Source organism: Pelobates fuscus, chromosome 6 (genome assembly GCF_036172605.1).
Source record: "Pelobates fuscus isolate aPelFus1 chromosome 6, aPelFus1.pri, whole genome shotgun sequence".
In the NCBI taxonomy this organism is placed as follows: Eukaryota; Metazoa; Chordata; class Amphibia; order Anura; family Pelobatidae; genus Pelobates; species Pelobates fuscus.
Window position 1 is genome coordinate 15,323,972 of NC_086322.1, and position 13,892 is coordinate 15,337,863.

Here is a 13,892-nt window from a genome sequence, read left to right on the forward strand (position 1 = left end):
TGGATAAAGCTGAAATGGATACAGCTGGATGGCATCCTAGTCCTGCTGTCATGAAGACCTTGGATAAATCAGCATCTATCCTCTTATCTATGGGTTCCTTTAGGGAAGCATTGCTATCAATTGGAAGCATGGATCTTTTTGCTACCTTACTGATAGGAGCATCTATTTTTGGGACCGCTTTCCACATTCTAGATTCCTACTCCTTAATCGGATACAACTTAGAAAGTCTTGACTAGTAATTATTTTTCCCGGATTCTGCCATTCGGTACGCATCAGGTCTTTAATAGAGCTGTGAACCGGGAAAGAAGGCCTTCTTTTGTGTAAATCACAAAAGTGTCTGTCAGAAGCTGAACATTCCTTGACCTCTTCAGGTAAATCTAATGTTCTTCTGACTGCCATAATCAAATGCTCCATAGCTTTAGAGTCCATGGAGCAAGGTTGTTCCATAAATTCCTCCTCACTGGATGAGATTGATTCCAATTTCAGGGAGTCTGAAGCCTGTCTGAAGTCATCGTCAGACTGATCTGAATCCATGCCAAAGGTTTCACATCTTGATCTTTTACCTCTATTGGATTCTGCAATTCCCTCCACCACTATCTGTTTAATCCAATAAGCAATATCCTTGGCTGAAGAGGTAGAGGCTTGTGGTGATTTCTGTTGTTCAGACTCTCCTGCAACCATGGCGAAGCATTTTCTGCAGAGCCTGCAGTTATCCATAGGCCTTGCACCACATCCAGGGCAGGCCGCCGTTTTTTTACCTTCTCCTAGATGGGTATCTGGGTCCGGACCGGTCTTGAGGGCTGTAAAACACAGAAGTCATATGCACTCTTTTTAGTAGTGAGAAAATAAAGAAAAAAATGATGCTCATCTATGATCTATTGTAGATCTTGCTGATTTTGCAGAAGGTGATGATGAATCCATACTGGCCGTAGGGCTAAGAACATTAAAAAAGGTAATGCACCCATAACCCCAATACCTGGATCATAACATAATGAGAAAGGTAAAGTTATTACCTGCAGAGTTTTAGAAACAGTCTAGTAGAGCACTGTAACTTTAAAGGGAAGTGAAACGAGCGTTCTATTATGTTTAAATACAGCCGTTTAAAATTTTCCGTGCTCATTGGTCGCGAGACCACGACTTCACCATCTTGGAAAAGGGCAAAAGTACACTAATTCCGGTCTTACGCATTGCGCATGCGCGGATGTCTTACCGTTATGCCGATTGTCTGATCGAGGTCTGAAGTTTGCAAGCAGCAGGCAGGCAGGTTCCAACAGCCTCGGGAACTAACCACCACAACTCCCAGGGGTTCCCAACTCCAGAGAGATTTGGCTACATGTGCCTGGGCTTTTTTTTTTTATATTTTTCACACACAAACAGCACTTCAACTGATGATATCAATGTTGTAATACGTTTTAGTGTTTCGAAACACTAATATTTGTGTTCAGTGAGGTCACCCGAGAATAACAGTACTCACCATGTATATGTTTTATAGTGTTTTTGAAAGTTACAGGGTCAAATATAAGGGTGTTTGTTCACATTGAAATTTGCCAGATTGGTTATGTTGCCTTTGAGAGAGTTTGATAGCCCAGGAATGAGAATTACCCTCATTTGCAAAAGAAGACAACCCAAGGTATTGCAAATGTGGTATCTTCAGTCTTTTTTTAGTAGCTACTTAGTCACAAACACTAGCCAAAGTTAGCGTTTATAATTTTTTTTGCATTTTTAACACACCAAAAAATATAAATGCCTACTTTGACCAGTGTTTGTAACTGTCTACTACAAAGCCTGGACATACCCCATATTGAATACCCTGGGTTGTCTACTTTTCAAAAATATATAGTTTGATGGGGTAAATTACATTGGCCGGCTTCAAAAATGTCCCAAATAGGACATGGGTGCAATTTGGGAAATTCCAAGTTGGAAAACTGGAATACGCACCCTCCAAATAGGGTATTTTAGCCCCCAGAGAACACACCTATACATGGGTGGTATCACTGTACTCAGGAGATGTTGCTGAACACATATCGGGGTGTTCTTTGGCATTAACCCTTAAAGTTCTCAGTACATGTATTCTTAAATTGCCATGTGTGTCAAACAAATCACCAATTATTATCATTTTATTTAAATTGGGCATAGATTGGTGGTAAAATGGTTGCATGAAAAGAGTCAAAATATCCCAAGTTTTATACCTTAGGTTGCCTTCTTTTAAAAAATATATACATGTGAAGGGTTATTCAGGGATTCCTGACAGATATCAGTGTTACAATGTAACTTGCGTTCATTTTGAAAAACAATTGTTTGGAAAAAGTGCTACTTGTACTTATAGCCCTATAACGTTCCAAAAAAAGCTAAGAACATGTTAACATTGGATATTTCTAAACTCAGGACAAAATTTACAAACTATTTAGCATAGGTGTTTTTGCCGGCTGTAGATGCGTAACAGATTTTGGGGGTTAAAGTTCGAAAAAGTGTGTTTTTTGAATTTTTTCATCATATTTTATCATTTGTTTATAGTAAATATGATATGATATGATGAAAATAATGGCATCTTTAGAAAGACCATTTAATGATGAGAAAAACAGTATGTAATATGTGTGGGTACAATAAATGAGTAAGAGGAAAGTTACAGCTAAACACAAACAACGCAGAAATGTTAAAACAGCCCTGGTCCCAAACGGTAAGAAAATTGAAAAGCGGTCTGGTCATTTAGGGGTTAAATAAATGTTATACTAAAGTACTCAATACAAAAAAAGTTTAATAGTGAAGGCATGCACTAGTTATACCATTAAATAAAACATTAACATGTACCTATTACTGATATTAACCTTTTTTCATGTAAACTCATTTTTTTAAATGTATGGTAAAGACTCAGCAAATGCAATCTACTTCAGTACAAGCCTAGCACAGCCAGGGTGGACACACTGCAAATGAGAAGTATACATTTTATGTCTCCTTTTCTCTGTATGCTCTCTCTAAGCTGACTGTCAGGTACAATGAACAAGGCTAATAACAAAATAATTAACAGAGAGCTAAGATGGGGCGTCCAGGTGCAGGATAGGTAGGTTTGAATTTCTACATTTGAACTTTTTTTCATGCCTCAAAAATACATATTCTTTAAAAAATAGGCTATAAGGAAACATAGTATTAAAAATCCTAGTAAATGTTAATCTGCTTGGATTAAATACATGAAACATGTACTTTAAAGTGTAGTAAATGTCAACCAGTTGGTATAATATCACAGTTTTACTGTAATTATTAATTCAAGTGTCTCCACATTTAAAAGCTATCAATTATTAAATTAAAAACTAAATCAGTTGTTACAATTGTATTTATTTAATAGTAAGCTCTGTATGAATTAAATCACATACTTAAATAGTTTGACACAATGAATCACATTATACAAATGATTGAAGCATATTCCAAGCTTAAACAATATATTTTAATTTGAGATTACAAAAAACAAAACATTTGAGAGTTTTAACTTTTCTCTTTATAACAACAAATTACATTCATTTTTTACTAGTAAGAGTCATTTTCTACAATGATCGATTTACTATGGATATTCTCCTCTATTGAGTAAACTCTCACAATATTCGGTAATCAAGCTTTCAGATTTTATTTAACTCTTTCAGTATGCATCCAGATAAGAACTCGATTATAACTATTGTTATATTTATTATCAGCAGACTTAATGTAATGGAATCCATTATAGTTTGCGTTCGACAATGGACTAAGATAAAATAACAGAAACAATGTGGTAATGAATAACTTCCAAGACAAATTATCGATTCTTAATTTTTACATAAATAAAACAAACTGGATATCATTGTATATATCGGTCATTTGTAATAATCTCTGATAAATTTGTCAATTTCCATTAATTGCTGACAGCCTCCACGTAACACAAAACCAGTGACTAAATTCACGGCCAGGGGAGTCGATACGCTGGATATTTGGTGGGATTTGATGTGGAGATTACACAAAGAACACTGAGGAGAGAGAAAGTCATACATTATAGCAATTATTGTCTACAAATCACTGAATAAATAATAGTACGATTTAGAGAGAATCTTACCAGGACAGACAAACAGACAGCGGTTGGTTTTATAGAACAGGAATGTTTCTAGTTGTTGTTGTCAGCGAAGCAGAAATCCATGCAAACCCAAATCTGCTCAGTGTGTTTCATTTGTTTAATCTGAGCAGATTAACTTGGGTAAGCAGGGATCTATCAGCAGGTTTATAAACAGCTTACTAACAAAACTGCGGGTGACTATTTAAACTATTAACCCCGTACTTTTTAGCTTTGGACTACAGCAATCATGACCAATCTTTACAATTTCCATGTTTGTCATGTAGTGCACGTGTTTGCGTATTCATTTTTTTTTTTATTTATTTATTTATTTATTTTTTGTATCAAATGGAAAAGCTTTAACAAAGTCACAAAAAAAATTAAATCAAAACACATGAAACAATTGCTATGACCTCACATGCAACAGCACTTGACAAAACTAGCAATTCATAACAAAATGAATTTCAAAGCCATTTGCACATTTTTATTTTAACTTGAATTCACATTTTAAATCAAACATTAGCTGCAAGTTAAACATATTTTCCAAAAACACATTACTCAACATGGACTACTATATTATATATGCATATATACACATACAAATAAAATAAAAAACACTTAACTTGCCATTGTAGAACATATTTGTATGCGTAGGTAATTTAGTAGAATATTTATTTATTATTATTTTTTTATTTTATTTTTTTTAAAGGTAGAAACAAAATAGAAGACCTGGAATGTGCAAAGAGTATAAAATAAATTCTGAAGGTGAATTTCCAAAGGACCATACAACTGTAACACAGGTTTCTCATACAAAACCTTGACCCAACACAAGCACCGGACAACAAAATACATACATAATACGTAACAAATTGGTAGTCTCAATTCACCAGGGGATATGAAATGTGAACAGCAGACTGTAATAGTAACACACACACTACATTCACTTATTATTGGAAATTCTGTCCAGCTTTGACAATAAAATAAAAATAAAATAAAAAATTAATGAGGGAACATAATTGCTTTCTTGTCAACTAAGACATTTCATCTACTTTTAGGTTCTTAGATTTCCAAGAAAGTCAATATAATCATCTTCTTCTTAGTCTTGGTTCAGGAAAACTTATTTTACAGATGGTGCCAAGGATTATCCATCTCTAGTAATACATGTGCAATCGGCACATGTCTCTGTACAGAAGAGTGTTTGAAAACCAGGCTAACCTTTTGCAAGGGTCAGTTTACTGAATGCAGCATGGTTGGCTAACTTGAGATGTCATGAAACAAACACTTCTTGTACATGGAATTAGGTTGTAACGTTTCTTGCAACAAATAGTTTAATCTTAAAAGGGTACAGAACACAGTACAGTCTCATGGCTGTGATTGAGCAGTAATGGTGGAACCCAGCACCTCTGGCTACCTGCTCTCCATCTTCTGTATCTGGAGGCTGAGAGATGTGAAGCTAGCAAGAAGCTCAGTCACTTCATCAACCTGCTCTTTTGTGCTAGTTCTTTGCAGTCTAGAACAGATCTGGTCCAGCTGTTCTGTCTGTTCCTGCTGACCCAACTTTTCCAAGTACTCCCGCAACATTTGGATGATCTGTTTTACTTCTAGCCTCAAGGATTCCAAAGTTTGTGACTTCCCATCTTGTAGGATATTCAGCTTGGACTTGGCTAGATGTAGTGGGGTTCTGCCTGCTCTGTCTAAAGCATCCACTCTGGCACCTCTACGAAGAAGAGTTGTAATGACAGGCACATGACTTGTACAAGCAGCCAAGTGCAAAGGTGTGTTCCCCAGTCCATCTCTCTGGTTTGGGTCAGCACCATGGTCTAGAAGCAAACTTACTATCTGATCATTTCCATTGCAAGATGCAAAATGAAGCGCTGTTCGCCCTTCGTCATCTGCAGCACATGGATCTGCTCCCTCATCAAGCAAACGCTGGACTGTATCCAGGTCATTGCCATTTGCCGCTTCTCGTAACTTCTTTAGAGCAGTGGGATACATGCCGTGGACTCCATGCATATGAGAAGAGGAAACAGAAAATAAGAAGGCAAATAATATATCACGCCAACTAGGAAAAACAGGCTGAGAGTGAAAACCACTGGGGGCCGAGCGGACCGTGATGTTACATGTGTCCATGGAAGACCTAGCGGAGAGAAGTGGTTAGGGACAAGTGGCTGCAGTTTGTGTCCCAGAGTATCAGTTCTTAGGCGGCATGTGTTGAGCTGGGAGCTGCTATCTCTTGTAGAGCCCGGCTCGTGTAGGGCTGTGTATGTCTCTATGCTTGTATAAAGTGTGTAGATGATGTTGCTTGGAACTTACAGGCTGTGGCTGGGTAATACAGTAGTTTGGCATAGTGCAAGACGATGAGGAACCACAGGTTCTTCCAGGTGTCACTGGTGCCCCATTTGGTAGTGACAGAGCATCCTTTTCTTTGCTTGGTGTTCATCCGAGTTAAGCGCTTGGCAGGTATGTTACATATTTTGTACTCCCACTTGGTGGTTCTGCGTTGCGGGCAGAGAGTCCGGTGGATCTTACAAGGTGGGCCTTGGGTGTTCAGCGCCTTGTAGCCTCTCCACAGCTCGAGCTTACCCCAGAGGGGACCGGGATGAATGAGGACTCCAATTCTGGGGCTAAGGGGCTAGTCTTGACCAATAAAACTGGACAGGTCTGCTGATGGCGTGCAGAGAGCTCAGTCTGAGCCGCGGCCAGCCCATGCCGGCCTGGGGAACAGCTCAGTCCCATCCCAAGCAGTCACACTGCGTGACGGCGCCATTGATTACTCCAGCTGCAGCTGTGCCCTTGTGTGCACTCTCCTAGGTGACCTCCGTGGTGCCGCTGTGGGTCTGGGTGAGGGACGGTGCTGGAATCGCTGGGCGGCTTCGTTGAGCCCTCCTCGGGGCCGCCGTGTCGCAAGGCGGGTGTGGGGTGAGAACCTTGCTCTGCTGCGAGGTTGGTGGACGCTGGCTGAGGTGGGCTTGTGGTGGTCTATCAGCGTGGCAGTCAGTTTGGGTCCTGCCGGGCCTCCGCCGCTGCTTGCCTGAGTTTTGCCACGTGGAGTGATCAGGTAATCGTTCGCTTGTGGGGTTGCTGTGCAGAGGGAGTTAGGCTTGGGCTTTTCGTGCCCCGTCGGTTGCTTGGTTGTTGCGTCTGGGCAATCCCTTCTGCTGGTTCCAGCGCACGTGGTCCCCGCCATCTTGGGTGGCGCACTTCGCTTTCAAGCGGGATGCTAGTGTCCCTGGGCTCTGGTCGCTTGGCAGCTTTAGGGTGAGGACCGGGATCACCCCCCCGGTCCAGAGGGGGGGGGGGGAACCGGGCCACTCGAGTTTGTCCCTCTGTCTGGCGCCGGTTGGCGGGATAGTGGAGCGGCGGCCGTCCACTCCACTCACCGCCAGGAAAAGGTTCCGCTTGATGCTGCAGAGATCTCTCCACCGGGGGACTAAAACTCAGTGAGCAAGCCTCTCCCCGGTTCCGGTGGCCCATTTTTATAGAGGGTCGCAGTTATAATTGAGGAAAATCGTGCTTTATAGGCATTATGGGGTCGTTGTTTGCAGGAGCTGAGCTCTCCTGCGACCGCTCTGCTCGGCGGCCCGGCCCCGCCCCCCGTATTCATTTTATTTTGATACCATAACACACAGTTATTGCGTTTTACAAATATCGTATAGATAACTGTTAGTGACTGAGGATTTGTTTGTTTGTTTTGCTATGTGTTTGTTCCATATTCACAATAAATGTGACCAAACATACTGTATACCATTTCTTAAAGCAAGGCTTGTTTTCTGCGACTCTATGTGAATGTATTACACAATAATAAATATGTTTAGGTATTTCTGTTTTACCGCACATGAAAATATGCTTTGAGACAATGTTACTGCTGGAAAAGACATTCTTACAACCCTGCTTTACTCATCAAAAGGAAGTAAAAACTATTTTTTTTTTTTTTATCAAACCAACTCAGAAATTGCTGGAAAGCCTGACAGAGGACAGTGGACATTTTCACAGAGAAGTGCAAGTTTCAGTATTTTTTTCTTACATTGAATTTTTACAAACATTTAAAAAAATATAGATTTTATTTTTTTTCGTTTTTTTTCAGTTTTTTATGTAATTTTTTTTAAAACGACATTAACATGAATTGAAAAAAAATAGCCTTTTATATATACAAGGATCAATTAATTATATTTTTAACCTTTATTGGTTGGTTGTTATCTTTATACAAAAAGTTCAGTATTTTGTGTAGGTGGTTGTGGTACACAGCTCAGTTGTTCGCATACTTATTGATACAATCCCCTTTTTTTCTGTATATTTTTTTGGAAAGTTTTCTCTCAGCCCAAATTCAACCACATTCCTGCTGTTTGGGTCATTGGCAATTGGGTAAGCCTGAAAATGCTTGTTTTGAATCATGATTTGGAGTGCCATTGTGCTGAAACGCATGTCGAGTTTGACAGCTTCTGGCTAATACTTAGAGCGCAGGATAGCTTGTGAAACTGACAGCTGATGGTTTACTGATGGTGATCATCTGCAACTTTCTAAATTTATTATTGAAACTGTTGTGACAGAGGAGAACTGGATAAGGGGAATCTTCCCTGGGTTAGCTATTTTCATAATTAAATTAATTCATTAATGATGTTAACTGTGTCTTTAAATAGGTAACACCCCTTAATGGAACTTCACTAATAGGGGAGACACCTTAATATTTTTATCAGCTGATACATTTCAGCTGATACCTTCCCATATTGTACTCTAAGCAATGTAAGAGTACAATATGGGAAGGTAGAATTTACTTGCAGCTGACTACTTCAGGGGGTCTCCCCAACGTTTTCCATACATTGGGATCCTGAACTATATGCTCTCCCTGTAGAAGATAAGACATCTCCCAACTTATTCATCCTGCCCTGCACTAGTGATGTACCAAACTGTTTGCTGGCGAATAGTTCCCGGCGAACATAGCGTGTTCGTGTTCGCCGCAGCCGGCGGACACATGCGCGGTTCGATCCGCCCCCTATTCGTCATCATTGAGCAAACTTTGACCCTGTGCCTCATGGTCAGCAGACACATTCGAGCAAATCAGCAGCAGACCCTCCCTTCCAGACCCTCCCACCTCCCTCCCAGCATCCATTTTAGATTCATTCTGAAGCTGCATGCTTAGTGAGAGGAGGGAAAGGGTAGCTGCTGCTGATTAGATAGGGGAATTGCTAGCTAGGCTAGGGTATTCAGTGTCCACTACAATCCTGAAGGACTCATCTTATCTCTGCTGTAAGAACAGCACCCCAAAAAGCCCTTTTTAGGGCTAGAACATCAGTCTGCTTTTTTTTTTCTGTGTAATGTAATTGCAGTTGCCTGCCTGCCAGCTTCTGTGTCAGGCTCAGTGGATACTGTGCCCATTTGCCCAGTGCCACCACTCATATCTGGTGTCACAATAGCTTAAGCTTGCATTTAAAACCAAAACAAGTTTTTCACTGTAATAGATTGAAGAAGAGCAGTTAGTTGTCTACCAGGTTCTGAGTCAGGCTCAGTGGATACTGTGCCCATTTGCCCAGTGCCACCACTCATATCTGTTTTCACAATAGCTTATGCTTGACATTTAAAAAGAAAACATTTTTTTTCACTGTAATAGATTGAATAGCAGTTAGTTGCCTGCCAGCTTCTGTGTCAGGCAGTGGATACTGTGCCCATTTGCCCAGTGCCACCACTCATATCTGGTGTGACTATAGCGTGCCTTTAAAAACAAAAAAAGGGTTTCACTGTAAGCTAATAGCAGTTAGTTGTCTGCAAGCGTCTGGGTGTCAGGCCTTCAGCGTGTGCTCTGCCAACCTCTGCAAGTGTAATTTGCCACTCATATTTGGTGTCTCTATAGCGTGCATTTAAAACCAAAAAACTTTTTTTCACTGTAATAGATTGAAGAGCAGTTAGTTGTCTGCCAGCTTCTGTGTCAGGCTCAGTGGATACTGTGCCCATTTGCCCAGTGCCACCACTCATATCTGGTGTGACTATAGCGTGCCTTTAAAAACAAAAAAAAAGGGTTTCACTGTAAGGTAATAGCAGTTAGTTGTCTGCAAGCGTCTGGGTGTCAGGCCTTCAGCGTGTGCTCTGCCAACCTCAGCAAGTGTAATTTGCCACTCATATCTGGTGTCTCTATAGTGTGCATTTAAAACCAAAAAACTTTCTTCACTGTTATAGATTGAATAGCAGTTACTTGTCTTCAAGCGGGTGTGTCAGGCCTACAGCCTGTGCTCTGCAGACCTGTGCCAGTGCACATTGCCACTCATATCTGGTGTCTCTATAGCGTGCTTTTACAAAGAAAAAAAGGTTTCCAGTGTAAGCTAATAGCAGTCAGTGTCCTTAAAGCGTGTGTGTCAGGCCTACAGCGTGTGATCTGCAGAACTGTGCCAGTGCACATTGCCACTCATATCTGGTCTCACAGTAGCTTGCACGCATAGTACCACTAATCCAAAAAAAAAATGACAGGCAGAGGCAGGCCACCCCGCAGGGGCCATTGTGGTCGTGGTGCTGTGACTCCCTTTGGCCCTAGAATAATGCCCAGTTTTCAGAGGCCACGTACCCTGAACTTGAAAAGTTCTGAGGACATAGTTGACTGGCTAACACAGGACACCCAATCTTCTACAGCCTCCGCTCGGAACCTTGACGCACCATCCTCCTCCAGCTTAGCTTCAGGCACCTCTCAAGATACCACTCACCCACCTGCCGCCACCACCAAAACTAGCACCACAGCCGCTTTACTTGGCATGTCAGAGGAGTTATTCACACATCCGTTTGAAGAAATGAGTGATGCGCAACCATTATTGCCAGAGGATGTAGATAACAGGGATATGTCTCAGGCAGGCAGCATTACACACATGGACGTACGGTGTGATGATGATGATGTTGTACCCGCTGCTGCTTCCTTTGCTGAGTTGTCAGATACAAGTGAAGCGGTTGATGATGACGATGCGTCCATGGATGTCACGTGGGTGCCCGCTCGGCAAGAAGAAGAACAGGGCGAAAGTTCAGATGGGGAGACAGAGAGGAGGAGGAGGAGACGAGTTGGAAGCAGGGGGAGGTCGTCGCAAGGAGCCCGACAGCACCACCACCAGAATGCCGTCATTGCAGAGCTCAGCAGTGTGGAATTTTTTTTGTGTGTCTGCCTCTGACAACAGCGATGCCATTTGCAACCTGTGCCAAAAGAAACTGAGTCGTGGGAAGTCCAACACCCACCTAGGTACAACTGCTTTGCGTAGACACATGATCTCACATCACAAACGCCTATGGGATCAATACATGAGTACAAGCAGCACGCCTACTCTAAGCCGCCATCCTCCTCCTGGTCCAGCATCTTCAGCCACGTCAACCACTGCTGTCCTCCTTGCCCCCTCTCAACCATCCGCCACTCCGTCTCCCGCCTTGAGCAGTTCCCGCTCATCTGCCCACAGTCATGTGTCTGTCAAGGACATGTTTGAGCGTAAGAAGCCAATGTCACAAAGTCACCCCCTTGTCCAGCGTCTGACAGCTGGCTTGTCCAAACTATTAGCCCGCCAGCTTTTACCATACAAGCTGGTGGAGTCTGAGGCTTTCAAAAAATTTGTAGCTATTGGGACACCGCAGTGGAAGGTACCCGGCCGAAATTTCTTTTCACAAAAGGCAATCCCCAACCTGTACTCGATTGTGCAAAAGGAAGTAATGGCATGTCTGGCACACAGTGTTGGGGCAAGGGTCCATCTGACCACTGATACCTGGTCTGAAAAGTATGGTCAGGGCAGGTATATCAACTACACTGCGCATTGGGTAAACCTGCTGACTGCTGCCAAGCATGGAATGCATGGCTCTGCAGAGGATTTGGTGTCACCGCCACGACTTGCAGGCAGTCCTGCTGCCACCTCCTCTACTCCTCCTACTCCATCCTCTTTCATGCCAGTGAGGCGCTTGATTTGCGACAGCCCGACACGTTGGAATTCAACACTCCTAATGTTCGACCGCCTGCTCCAACAAGAAAAAGCCGTTAATGAATATTTGTATGACCGGGGTGCTAGGACAGCCTCTGGGGAGCTGGGAATTTTTTTGCCATGTTACTGGACGCTCATGCGCAATGCCTGTAGACTCATGCGTCCTTTTGAGGAGGTGACAAACCTAGTCAGTCGCACCGAAGGCACCATCAGCGACATCATACCATTTGTTTTCTTCCTGGAGCGTGCCCTGCGAAGAGTGCTGGATCAGGATGTAGATGAGAGTGAAGAGGAAGAAGAAGAGTTGTGGTCACCATCACCAACAGAAACAGCCTTATCAGCATCGTTTGCTGGACCTGCGGCAACACTGGAAGAGGATTGTGAGGAAGAGGAGTCAGAGGAGGAATGTGGCTTTGAGGAGGAGGAGGTATTGTCACTGATAAGAGAAGTCGCCTAGGTCAAAAAAGTCTAGATTACCTCACCTTTATTAAGATTAATGAGGGATGGATCCCGAAGGGACTGACACTGGGCAATACATTCGATTAAAAAAGGCCTGATGAGATGAGCTGCCTTGGGCTAAAAATGGTCCACACGCTGCTGTATTTTAGCTCTGAATGCCGGTTGCATTGCGTGACTTATCCGCCACCAACTAGGGTTCAAGCCGTCATGTTTTAGGGCACTTTCTGCCTGTGAAACAAACATCAATTTTTCTGGCCGCTGCTACAGCAGCGGCTGCAACAATACCCAATTTTTCAGGCATGTGTACATGCCTAATTTTTAGACCCTCTGGTGCTGCACTGTGGCTTCAAAAACCAAACCAAAAAAAAGGCACATAGTGACCCTATGTAGAGGGAACAGTCCCTATTCTGCTCTGTGTCAGTGTGTATCATGGTCTCTGAGGACGGGGAACAGTCTCTATTCTGCTCTTGCATTTGTATTTCTTAGATAACAAAAAAATGACAAAAAAATTCTGAGACAACATTGGCAGGGCTATTCACTTGTGTGATCTGTCATGAATTGTCATTTGAATGTTAATTTGAACTGTGGGGCACAAGAACTTGAATCTGACAATTTTTATTTTATCAGAGAACTTGTTCGGGATACAGAAAGGAAAAAAGGGAGGGTAAGCGGTTAAGGTACATCGATCTTATTCACATCTTATACATTCAAGAGCAAACTGGTTATTCATTCTCGTGGGAGTTTTTCCACTGCCCTTGTGCCTTCGGTCTAGTACCATGTCTTTCTCTCCTAAACCTGGCTTTGGTCCGGGGTGTGGGAAGGGGGAAACCTGGGGACAGGATACGGTAGGGGAAGAAGAATGGGGGAAATAGACGTCGAAAGCCTCTCATCTCCCTTTGTCTCCTTCTTAGTAAGCACGCTGTGTGCGGTCACCGGGTCTATTCCCTTATCTAACTACTTAACTATGTACAATGTGGGTGTTTGTTCCGTTATGCCCTGTAGATTGTTTAACCTCAGCTTGGTATACCTCAATGTTGGCTGTTGTACCATGGTGTTTGGAGTCGTTGTCTCTCTGCGTCAGAGCAGTTAGGTCTTAGGAGTGGTACTATTCATCCTTCGTGTATATATATATATATATATATATATATATATATATATGTGATATGTTATTGTTCTAACACGACCCCCTCCTCCTCCTTCCTCAGATACGCCTCCCATATGTTCCTGGCTTCCACTATGTGGTGTGGGGGGTGTAGCCACTGGCAGGTTTTTGTTTCATATGCTAGGTTTATTGAGATCTGTTGGAGACGGCTAGATCTCTCCGGTGGCTGTTGTTGTTTCCACCCTCTGGCTATTAATAAGTTGGCAGCAATCAAAATATGATGTTAGGTCGGCATGTGGTTTTGGGAATGGGTCAATCAAGATGAAGAGTAGGG

At 42.4% G+C, this 13,892-nt stretch overlaps 1 protein-coding gene across 1 annotated transcript; it reads right to left on the reverse strand.

Annotated features, from left to right (window-relative positions):
• Positions 1-4,780: 4,780 nt before the first annotated feature.
• On the reverse strand, positions 4,781-6,064 carry LOC134565996 (ankyrin repeat domain-containing protein 54-like). Its single transcript, XM_063425709.1, has one exon. It carries the CDS (start codon positions 6,062-6,064, stop codon positions 5,477-5,479), a length of 588 nt encoding a protein of 195 aa, XP_063281779.1. The 3' UTR covers positions 4,781-5,476.
• Between the last annotated feature and the right edge of the window lie 7,828 nt (positions 6,065-13,892).

Bases quoted from the DNA above. Each gene is read 5' to 3' on its own strand.
- LOC134565996 (XM_063425709.1), bottom strand. From the start codon at position 6,064: ATGTATCCCACTGCTCTAAAGAAGTTACGAGAAGCGGCAAATGGCAAT.